Source organism: Rhinoderma darwinii, chromosome 2 (assembly GCF_050947455.1).
Source record: "Rhinoderma darwinii isolate aRhiDar2 chromosome 2, aRhiDar2.hap1, whole genome shotgun sequence".
Taxonomy (NCBI): domain Eukaryota; kingdom Metazoa; phylum Chordata; class Amphibia; order Anura; family Rhinodermatidae; genus Rhinoderma; species Rhinoderma darwinii.
The window spans coordinates 422,772,106-422,784,720 of NC_134688.1; the positions used below are offsets into that span (position 1 = coordinate 422,772,106).

A 12,615-nucleotide genomic window follows, 5' to 3' on the forward strand; every position below is an offset into this window, starting at 1 on the left:
GAGGCAACAAAACTTGCCAATATAAATGCCCTGCGCATTGGCACTCTAGGGCCAAGACTCTTACATTTATCTCAAGTACGTACTTCCAGAAGTACATCTGTAATGTTTTCTTATCTACTGGACTCAAGCCTTTAAAATGTAATAATTTAATTTCAAGGTAAAAAAAATAAGGTCAGGTTGACCAAAAACGTACAAAAAACAAAAAAAACAAAAAACAAACCAAAACACAACTTCGTTCAAATCTGCATCAGGTGTCCTCCATTCATGGGTTCCATCTGAGCTTTCCCTCAGGGGAGCCCATGAACGGAATCCAAGCGGAAACCATAGGTTTCCGTTTGCATCACCATTGATTTTAATGGTGACTGATCTGATGCACATGGTTTCCGTTTGTCACCGTTGTTTAAGGGTTCCATCATTTTGAGGAAATGAATAGTGCATTAGACTACGGTATTGATTCCGTCACAACGATAATGCAAACTGAACCTAGGTTGAGGTATACCTCCAACGGAAAGGCCCGACGCCTCAACGGAGACCAACGCGGATGTGAACAGGCACTAATGCCATGTGTAATTCAATTGTTCTTCCCTTTGGTGCTGCGGGACGACGCATGTGTAAACCATAGCGGCAGCAGTAATGGAGGCAGCATTCACAAGATACATCCTGCATCTATTGTCAACACATTTTACTTAAAGAGGCTCTGTCACCAGATTATAAGTGCCCTGTCTCCTACATGATCTGATCGGCGCTGGAATGTAGAGAGCAGTGGGTTGTTTTTTTTTTTAAAACAAAATTGTTTTTGAGCAAGTTATGAGCACTTTTAGATTTATGCTGAATTAGTTTCTTAATAGGCAACTGGGCGTGTTTTTACTTTTTACCAACTGGGCGTTGTACAGAGGTTTTTAAGGGCTAGTTCACAGTTTTTTTGATCTTCAATGGGAGGCGGAGGCGTTCTCACGAGTGGAAAAACCGTCTCGTGGGAAAAAGCAGCGGCATGCCCTATCTTCAGGCTTTTACTTCTCTGACCTCCCATTGACATCAATGGGAGGAAAAGAAAGCGTATTTTGCTGTGTTTTTGCCCATAGACGCTCAATGGGCACGCGCGAAAAACACGCAAACGGCGTGCAGGCAGATCAAAATCTGCCTCAAAATTCCTAACGGAATATTGAGGCCGAATTTTCTGCCTGCAAAAAACTCAATGTGAACATACCCTATGACCATTGCTTGTTATTCAGTAAGAACATTACATTTTTACTTCCAGTGAATAAAATTCTGTCCATGGTCATGTGATGGACACACAGGTGCACGGCTCGTTACAGTTATGTATCAGAGCTGTGTCTTGCAATGTTTCAAGCACACGTGTGTCCATCATATGACCATGGACAGAATGTTATCCGCTGGAAGTAAACAAGGAATGTTCCTACCGAACAACTAGCAGAGATCTTAAACTGTGAGGAATTAATACAGACAGTATATTGGAAAATTGTATAACTTCATTATACAAAACTATGAATTTGCAACCTATTTAACTGAAAAGTAAGCCCACCGGGAAGGAGTAGCTAACACCACCATTGATGCGCTGCGAGAAACCAGATGTGGTTGGCTGCACATTTTCACTGCAGCATTACATGGTAGCCATGGTTGGCCTTTCAAAGCAGTAGCACAGTAATAGAGCGTAACCTCGCCTGAATATAACCTCATCTAACATTTTTCAGATGATTGTCTCCATTGCAGCGATAACTTTATTCCTTATATGCAAATGAGCTTTCTGAAGCAACAAGGGCGTCACCTTTGCTCCAAACTGCTCTACCTTCTATCGCGAGTGCGTCCCTCCCTTCTTTGATTGAAAGGGCCAGATAGAGTAGAAGACATGATCACGCCTGGCCCCGTGTTCTCCTAAGCGTGCCCTCGCTTCGGCTTCTCAATCAGCGCACGCGCAGTAAAGTTTCACCAGTCGAAACGGCTCTGCTGCGTATGCGCCGAATCCTAAGCGCGTTCATAAGAATACGGGGCCAAGCGTAATCACGTCTTCTACGCTGTCTGGCCCTGTCAAAGAAGGAAGAGAGGGTCAGACTGGGGATAGAAGGTAGAGCAGTTTGGAGCAACGGTGACGCCCTTGATGCTCCAAAAAACTAATTTACATATAAGGAACAAAGTTATTATAGCGGCAACGGAGCCACTCATCTGAAATCAGCGTTAGATTGAGGTGGGGCTCCACTATTACTGTGCTGCTGCTTTGATAGGCTATTATCGGGTGACAGACTGCCTTGAATTAAAATGGCGACTATGTAATACTATGTAATAGAGCGAGACACACTTTTTGCAGTCACTCTCTGTTCTGACTTGTCTTGGGTAACATGACACAACATTGTCCATCAGTTGCGGTAAAATTCAGTACGTGCAAGGTCGCTCTTTACATAATGCAGGTCACTTGTAAACATATCCCCTAAAAACGAATATGAAATTTGTGTCATGACGAAAGTTACAGGCTGTTAAAGGAACTGAAGTGTCCAGACTTGTAATGAAGTGCAATGCAAACAAAAAAAGAAAATGGCAACAAGTAACCAGTGGGAATTTCAGATGAAGTGGTGACGTCAGCATTATGAACACACGGAGCTTCTCCAAAGTGCGCGCAAGCTCCACAACACGATGGATGCAATGCCTGCATGCCAGTCATGTGACCAGCGAGCTGAGGCACGCTACAGAAATGAGGAGTTGTTCATGGGAGGCAAGTAATAGATTCTGCAATATTGCCAAACACAAACGGAGTGCTCGAAAAACTAATTTAAGCGGAAAAATTGCCAGCAATCTCCAAACCCCCTATTTACATTTCTCACACATTCTTGACTGCGTCTGTAGGGGGCAGTAATATTACATGGTGCCTATTCGAATGTTATACATTGCCAAGGTCCACTAAAGTGGGAGCCTCTCTTTCTTGAATTCCTGGAGCCATAATAAGCGAAATGAACAATGGTGGTCCTGCGAAGATAACCCTTCAGAGCGCACTTCCACTGTTAGTAATTTTCTGACATGTCTGAAAATAGCCATGCCTCTTTGGCACACAGATTGGAAATTCCTGAGCCACGTCGATGGCAGCTCCATAATTTGTGGTCTGGACTCCAATTAATGGGTTGGAGATCTTTTATTTTGCAGAAACGACTTAACAGGACTGCACCGACCAAAAAAAAAAAAAGTCCAACACAGCAGATTGACTTTTCCACAAATATATGTCTTTGATCGGCAATTGTATCGGACAAGTTTAAAAAACAAACACAAAAAAAAAGTCTGCACCATAAAAACACCTATTTCTGCATCAAAATGTGAAGAACGCACTTAAAAACGCATAAAGAAAAATGCAGGATAAGGCCTTATTCACACGTACGCGTCAGTTTTGCACGCGCGCAAAAAGTGATGCGTTTTGCACGCGCAAAAGGTCCGTGTGGCATCAGCATATGGTGCACGGATGCGTGATTTTCGCACAGCCGGCATCATTATGACACTCTGTATGTAGGTTTACAAACAGAAAAGCACGTGGTGCTTTTCTGTATTCATTCATTCTTTTTACTACTGTTGCGCAGTCTGAGCGGCCCCATTCACTAACATAGGTCCGTGCGACGCACGTGAAAATTACGCGCGTGGCACAGCCATATAACACGTTCGTATGAATCTAAGGCCTTAGGTGTGGATTTTACCTGAGTTTACATGCGGATTTTCTGCACCAAATCACGCAAAGTATGCATGTAGCCATAACGAAATGGTCTTAGGCTGGAATTAGACAATATTAGTAAAACTGGCCCAAGTTTTAAACTTTGAAACAAATTTTTCAAAGCGGTGCTTGCTGTATGACATGTTTGGCGCATCTAGCTAGACACTTTTCTCTCATACACCCCCTATTGATTGGCTTAGTTTACAGTTTTTTGAGCCAATTTAGGAGCACAGGGAAGCATTTTAATCCACGCCCCTTTTTGCTAGACCCCTTTTCTGCTAAGCTACGTCTCGTCGCGTGTGTCGAAGGAAGTGTCTAAAACAGTTAATACATATGGCAAACAGTATGTACGCCAGAATTCTTGCGCATTTTGAATAGTTAGACCCTGATCACATGATGTTTATTTGACGCGTTTTTCAATGCATAAAAAAAAAACAAAAAAAAAACACATGATGTAAGAAAGCGCGCAGTTAGTGCATACGACTCGTTATTTAAAACGGTGCCACATTCAGTTTTTGAGCCAAAGTCCGAAGGTGATCCAACAGGAAGGAAAATAAGTTCTTCCATTATACTCCCTTCCTATTGAATTCACTAATGGCTTCGGTTTAAAAAAAGATCATCTACTTCACCAAAACCACGTGTGATACAAACCTAAATCGCCCTTTTCACACATCCAAAATCTAGTGTAGGGCCAGTTTCGGACCACCACTAATTTTAGAACAAAGGACTCCATAGAGAGTCTGAACCCTTTTGCCGCTGCTCGCAGATTTCTGTGATTGGAGATGAGACAACATTCTATACAAAGAGCCACTGATCTGAATGACAACTTGTTTACAACATAGTCAGATTTCCTACATAAATCTGAGGAGTGTGAGCATTCTATACAGTCCTTTTGTTCTGGAAATTTGTGGGTCCAATATCCCAGACTTCACCAATGCAATACATTTATTATATATCAGATGACCATTCAGACTGGATTTCCTCTGCTCCATTTCAGACACGCAATGTAAACATCAACATCAAAAACTATCAAGTCCATTCAAAGCAAATCCATACATTTCTACGCAACTGGACAAAAAGAATAATTGAGAGTAATGGAAGTTTTGTCACAAAATATCATGAGATTCTAAGAATTTATTACAATCGGAACATACCACTCATTGTCTCATCTACTGTATGGATAACAGGACAGGAAGTATCTGGTCCCCTATAGACCTCTAGAGAAGGAGTTCACCTTTATTATATAAGCATTGTATCCCCAAGGAATGCGTTTGTCAGCCGAGTTCACTCCCTGTGGTTTGTAGACAAGGAAACTGCATTAACACTTTACATACAAATGCTCCAAGCTCTGCTGAGCGCAAGGGGACATGGGGTCTGCTTTCTCAATGCCGTCTTTCACAAATTCCCATCCCCAAAAAAAGAGCCAGTGTTTGCCATGTGCCCTTCTTTCAAGACTTGGGTGGACAGAATAATGAATAATTGATCCAGCATCCACAATCCATTGAGGCAGAAGGATTTCTCATTTGGGTTACCACCACCACTACTAAAAAAACACCTAAACAGGACTGGATAATTCCCAGGAGCCAAGTAGTAAATGCACCTAGAATTTACAGCTGGCACCCAACTTTTTGGGCGTTTTTTCTTGAAATCTATGAAGCATATCATTGCTGCGCCTAAAGAAATTCAGTGGCACGAGCATCCTTCATTTCCCCTAAAAACTGACTCTTGACGAAATTGTCCTTTTAAGGCCCCTTGGCAGGGTTTTTTTTCCACGCAGAAAAATCTGCCTCAAAATTCCATCTGGAATTTTGAGGCAGATTTTGACTTGCCTGCACTCAGTTTGTCGCTGCTTTTTTCGGCTGTGGCCACTGAGCGCCACGGGCAAAAAATGCTTTCTCTGTTTGATGTCAATGGGAGGTCAAAACCGTAAACGCCCGGAGAAAGGGCATGTTTTTTGCCGCAGTTAAAACTCAGTGTGAACAGGGTCTAAGGGGTATTTCCCATCCCGGACATTTATGGTATATCCACGGGACATGCCATAAATGTCTGATCAATGAAGGTCCCAACTCTGGGACCGCATCTAAGTCTAGAACAGAGGTTTCACGACCACCATTCCTCCTGCTGAAATTGCTCTCTCTCCGGTGGCTGCAGTTCTCTCCATTCACTTCTATGAGTGTAACTGTAAGGCTGGATTCACGTGAACGTGTTCTTCGGACCATATATCAGCCATATTTCCTGGACCGACCACAGTTCAGGGAGCCGGGCCCCTTGAACCGTAGTTATCTATGATGCTAGAAGTCTGTGCCTCTCCGCGGGAAATGTCCAGTGCTGAAAACATAACTACAGTACGGGACAGTAGTCCTGTGGAGAGGCAAGGACTGCTAGTATTACAAATAACTATGATGTTAGGAGCCCGGCTCCCTGAACTGCGGTTGATCCGGGAAATACAGCCAACATACGGTCCGGACCGTACATCATGGACTGAACACGGCTGTGTAAATCCAGCCTTTTCCGCCGAGCACACGTGGCCACCTTCCCATTTATTCTCCACCTGGATGCGATGGCCAGCTCACCAGGTAGGACTGGAGTCAGAGCTGGTACCCACATCTATCAGACGTTTATGGTAAATTTTGTGGATATGCCAGTAATATCCGAGAAAGGAATACCCCTTTAAAGAAACACTGGTCAAAAACGGACACAGTGCTAAGCCTAGTGCAGGTATGAAAATGCTTTAGTTCTTTAGCAATATAGCGAATAAAAAGAACTGTACTAGAAATAATGAAATTAGTGGCATTTTAACCAAAAATTAACATCCGATCAACACAATACTAGTTAAAAACAGAGCCTCACAGTGGGATTCAGTTGTACCAGACTTTGTCTTTGTCAGATACAATTTGCAAGCGGAAACACAAGATAAGTTAACATACCGCAGATTTTAACAAACCGCAGGTCAAGCTATGCATGAAAAAACTCTGCAACGTGTAGGAACGGTTTTACACTGCGGAGTTCCCACAGATAATACGCATTGTGCGCATGTGGCCTTACTAGTTGGGGAACAAAAACTAAAACTACTTGCCCTCAATCCATTATACCCATAGTCAACAAAGTCCAAAGGGTTACACAGCAAAAATAAAATGTTGTGCTATTTATCTAAATACCGCCTGCAAGGAATATGCCAACTTCTGCACAAATTATGAGAAGAACCCAGCCCCGCTCCTTGTTAAGTAATGGCTGCGTCTGTACACCGTATACAATGGCCATCATCGCTGAACAGGGAGGAGAAATAACCAAGTTCGGTGTATTCTTTGCAAAGCTTTACTAGAAAAACTGCACAATATTTATTTTGCATCATTTGTCTTAGCAACCCCTTTTGACCTGAAAGTATAATTAATTTTGGTATAGTAAATAAAATGTAGTAAGCTCACCCAAACAAGGGTGTCTACGTTCCGCGTCAGCTTTCGGATAAACGGAGTGTGCAGTCAAGATCGGTGGACTGAAGCCAGGGTAGTTTCTAACGGGTTAATAGTGGTCACACACGTCCTTAGTTAAAAGTATTCTTTTATTATGTCATCTTAAAGCGCTGTCGGCATTCTGTATAACGCTCACGCCTTTAGTCTGATTGGCTCAAAACACAAGCGTTATATGGATTGCTGATGACGTTTTAAGAGGACAGTTGGTAAAACATTACTTTTAATTGAGGAAGCGCACACCTTCACTTTTCACCTGTTGGATTCATTAGTCAGTGATGAAAGTGGACAGTAGAATACGCTGCCTGGCTGGGGAAAGCATATTATACGGAGATCTGCCGTAATCATTGTATAATGAAAAGTCCTGAGACTTTCTAATAAACTGGGTGTTTCCATTTCTCACCATTGTCAAGATCTATTTGCATTCAGTGAATGAAAACATTGTTGGATACATTCAGAGGCTGAAAAGCTGCACAGACCTGGTCCTGCTCATAGCCGATAAGCAATCCTCAGAGCTGAGCAACTCGGACTACACAATGCTATTTCCACTGGAACTTTGCAGCAAACTATCAGCAAAGGAGAGACATTTGTGCTACATATGTATCTATCTAATAGACTACAACAGTAGTAAACCCTGAGCAGTATTCGGTCTGTATAGGTTCACAAGTCCAAAAAAAAACGTGCTTTTTTCTTGGCCGCAACTACGTTAAATAAACAGCGCCAGCAAAATGTTCCTAGGACAAAAGATTTACAAAAGCAACAAACTGCATCAGCTGAAAATGGTGCGGTTTCTAACAAATCCCATTCACTACAATGTAATATCTCAAATAGAAGGTGTGAACTTAGTCGAAGAGGAGTCTTCTTCAACCTGTTGCGCTCCAGTTGTTGAGAAACTACAACTACCAGCATACCCTGACAGCTGCGGCTTAGTCTTAAAATGTGCCAAAATTTAAGCACAAAATATTGGTCGAGAGTAAGGCAACCAATAAGGAGGTGTTCGGCCTCATTCAGATAGCTCTGTTTGGTCTGTGGTATATGGACTGCTTGCCGGACGTATTTCCCGGACCAACCACGGTTCAGGGAGCCAGGCTCCTATCATTATAGTTATCCAAGATGCTGGAAGTCCCCGCCTCGCCGCGGGAATACTGTCCCGTACGTAATCATGTTTTCAGACCAAACACCGCCGTCTGAATAAGGTCTAAATAAGAGAAGAATGTCTAATATATTTAGCAAGATGCAGCATGCGCCACTGTGTTAAGTTTTGCACAATTTCTGCCAAGTTTTAGACTGTCTGAATTTATAGGCCATGTAAACCTTTTTTTTAATAAAAAAATGTCTGTTTTGTGCAACTTTCTAAATACCTTTTATTAAAAAAATTTACTTTGAGATACAGCTGTTTTGTGGCCTGTATACAGACTAGAGTAGCTGTATCGTGCACCGAGACCTGAATAAGTCAGGCCAGCGGGGCTGATGGTTTCATTGACAGCGGGTCCTGCGTGTCTCTGTCACGCAGGATCGAGCTGTTACCGATCACATAACTTAGATGTGATCGGTAACCGATGCACTGCTCACCCACAGCAACAAATCATCCCGCCCCTCTTTCCCATCCCTACATTTATTACTCTCCTGTTCACACCTGCCACTCATCTGGGCATCGGTAACCTTATTTTATCAGTGGAATCCATCCCAGCACTTTGCTTAGGATCTAGTGCAGCTCCTATGCATGTTCGCTCTCCCACGCAGATCGTTTCATTTAGCGATCCCTGGTCATGTTTCACACATCACAATTTGCTCACCCTACTTTAGATTCCTGCCGTTCCAGCTCAATTGTAATGTTATACAAGTTCCAGCGACTCATGTAGACATCGCTACGGTCTTATTTTGATTTTTAATGTGTCTCATTTTATTTTCCATTCATTATACTCTTATCACGATACTGTTTATACTGGCTATTTATTAATGGACTCTCCTTGCAACAGTTTAGTATGCAGCACATATTGAAGTCTTTAACCATCATTATCTCCCATATTGGTGTTATTACCGGTCAGTCAGACTCTTGACCTGACCTGCATGATGTCATTTTCTCCTGCTTTTGGCGTTTTTTCCCCAAATAATTGTATCTGTTTAGTGCTGTATTTAAACCCACTGTTCTTTTACTGGTGTAATGAAGACACCAAAAGGCGTTGACACGTTGCCACTACTCTATAAGAAACGTTACAATGCACACCACAACAGAAGTCGTTATCCAAAGATAGATTTTTAATATTAGTAATTATGCCAGTTTAAGTGCGACGTTTCGGTAATTTCTGGCCTTCATCAGGCACTGTAATATCCTGGGTCCTGCGTAATGCCGCTTAATGTATGGCGGCTTGCCGCATGTAGAGGCACTACTCTGCTACTGCTTTAGGAGGCTAAAAGAAATTCCTCATTACGATTACCATTATTGTGTCATTTATCTGGATGCCAGCAGCACTGGATTTCTCCCTGTGTTTTTACCTCTTTTTATCCGATGATTGTGGTGACACTTGATGTCCACCGGTTTGGGGATGGCGGCAGCTGACGAAATGACTCACTCTCTGCCTACAACAGTGTTGTACCTGTATTTGTACAACGACATAAGGTGAGCGGCATTACCTTCATTTGCAATACACTCCTTTTAACTTTTTAATCTGCACGGTGTGGCACCGTGTGTAAATTTTTTTCTTTTAGATTTGCATAAGGACACTTGGCATATATTTGTCCCATAGGAGCCTTCGCACTATTGCCATGCAGCACTGGGGTCATGGGCTTAAATTCAACCAGGGACTACATCTGTACAGATTTTATATGTTCTCTCGGTTTCCTCCCACGCTCTAAAACATACGGTTATGTTGGTTAATAGATATGGTTACATCACAGAGTACGTATCCTTGTAATATTGCCTATAGAAATGACGTGAAAAGAGCCTTATAAAGCTGCAGAACGTTCCATAATACAATAAGATTGAAGGAGTAACTGGCGTCCCATAGGCAGCAAATGCTTTGGGGGAATTCAGGCAATTACACAACACAATATAACAGCTGCATTCATCTATCTACAGCAAGGGAAGATAAAACAGAGCAGCTCCCCAAATGACACCCTGTACTGAGCGTTTTCAGCAAGACCCACGTCATGTAAACATGCACAAGTTCCTTCCTGTCTGTGTCACCGCTGTAACATGGGAGCCGTACACACACAGGATTCAAGCCCACAAGAAAAGGGGAATGATCATTCCCTTCATGTACGAGTGGCTATCCATATACAATAGAGGTTGTCCTTGAACAACAAAGCTGGCATCCTTCCCAGCACTACTCGTTTTACCAGGAGATTTATACAGGCCTAATTATATTTTCTCCCAGGGCAACTAAAATTGTGGTGTCCCCATCTAATAACATTGTAAACACTGGGCTGGGAAACTTTCACTCATGTTAGAGACTCAAAACATGTCTTCAAGGAGCAATGCAACAATAGAATTACCCAGCGCAGTCATGAGGATTCCCTGGAGGAGGTCTGGTCCTCTATCACAGAAAGATACAGATGTCCTAACGTTCTGTCATAGCTCTGGTCAGCAATTCTCCGTAATGATCAAAAAGACCCAAAAACCTGCCAGACTAATAGGAGAATGAACAGAACTGTATTGGTTTTTAACTGAAGAAAGGCAGCACCAGCGCCACCTATGGGTGGTTGGTGGCAAAACACTGAATATATGTACAGAAGCAGAGAATGAAATATCCTGTAACCCATCATTTACATTTGGTCTGTGAGATACAGACAGTATATCGGCTTCAAATCCCAGACAGAACACAGTTCAGGGAGCCGTACTACTAGCATCGTAGTTATGTAGGATGCTAGGTGTCCCTGCCTCCCCTCTGGAATAACGTCCCATACTGTAATCATGTTTTCAATACGGGACGGTAGTGCCGCTGGGAGGCAGTGACTGAGCGTCAGAGGACTATGAAGTTAGGAGTTCAGCTCCCTGAACTGTTAGGTACGGGAAATGCGGCCAACGTACAGTACAGTCTGTATCTCAAAAGACCCAACACGGCCGTATGAATACGGCCTTATTTATACACAGTAACACTATGATAACAGCATTAAAAACTAACAAAATAAGCTGCGTAAATCTTCAAGGCCTGTGATCAGCACACAGAGAAGAAGGAAACCCAGTCAGCCCATATTATAATAAACACCAGACAAAGAATCAGGGAACAATAATAATCCACATGATCAGGCAACTTTCCTCAAAGTCAATGCAACGCACAGAAAGAATATGAAGTAGAAGGAGGGGGGGGTTATAGTCTCTTACCAGCACTGAAGGTGGAAAGCGGCTGGACAGTGGTCACAGCAGAGAAGGTCTCCTCCTTCCTTGCAGCTATCACAGCTGTCATGGTTGGTGGCCCTTCCACTTCTCCTGGGCTCTTTTTCTGGCCGCCTGCTCTTCTTCTCCCCTTCTTCACTCTTTGGTGGTGCCAGAAGAGCTTGGATTTGCTAGTGTAGGTACAGGAGAACGAGTAAAGTGTTAATGATAAAACAGATTTCCATAGCTTGCCTACAAAGCATTAAGACGATCAGCTCATATTCACATATATTACGTCTCCGGACTGGCGAGCAGACATTTTCCTGGACTTCCTGTCAATAACCACATCATTGTGAGGAGTTGTAGCGTTCATTCACTATGAGGAGTGTTAGCTGGTTGCAGATTTTCATCTTTGCAATTGTGTTTTTCAAGGGGCACTTATTCTGAAATGACTTGATGTACCTACTGTAGCTTGCTAAGACAATACAATGATTGTACACAGCATATGCTCTGTTCACATCTGCATCGCAGAGCCGGTCCAAAATATAGGGAAAAAATCCAGACTGATTAAAATCGATGGGTTCCGTCGGGCGCTGTTTTCTGTTTTTCCTTTTTGTTCTGCTCCCATGACAAAGCAGAACGGAAACCGGAGTGCAGATGTGAACGAAGCCTAAGGCTCTGTTCACACTAGCATTTGTCTCTACGTTATTCTGTTTTTGCATCCTTACAGAAAAACAGATGTTTCTGTTATCCACACTGATTGCCATAAGAAAAATCCAATTGAAAAAGCCACTAGTTACCCAAAGGGATTGTACGAGATTAGAAAAAGTGGGTGTTTTTACCTCCAGAATCCGCACTTCTCATACCCAGCTTGCCCATGAACAAGAGTGAAACAATTAGACACTGATAACCAATTCCAGACAACCCCTCTAGGCCAGAAACACAGAATTTTGATGGCTTTTGGTGAGTTTTTCTAGCCAAACACAGGAGTGGACACAAAAGAGGAGATACATCAGTATTTTCTTTATACCTTTCATTCCTTTTGGATCCAATTATGGCTTTGGCTCAAAAAACAGCATCAAAACCGTGTGTATGATCCTGACCTTAAGCTTCCATTGTTTTTTTGGAGG

At 42.7% G+C, this 12,615-nt stretch overlaps 1 protein-coding gene across 1 annotated transcript in view; it reads right to left on the bottom strand.

The window, feature by feature from the left end:
• PHF12 (PHD finger protein 12) overlaps positions 1-12,615 on the bottom strand; it is a 56,063-nt gene that overhangs the window by 41,572 nt on the left and 1,876 nt on the right. Inside the window, exon 2 of the mRNA XM_075854293.1 lies at positions 11,495-11,676. Coding sequence (XP_075710408.1) covers positions 11,495-11,676 — 182 coding nt within the window. The remainder of the gene's footprint in view (positions 1-11,494; positions 11,677-12,615) is intronic.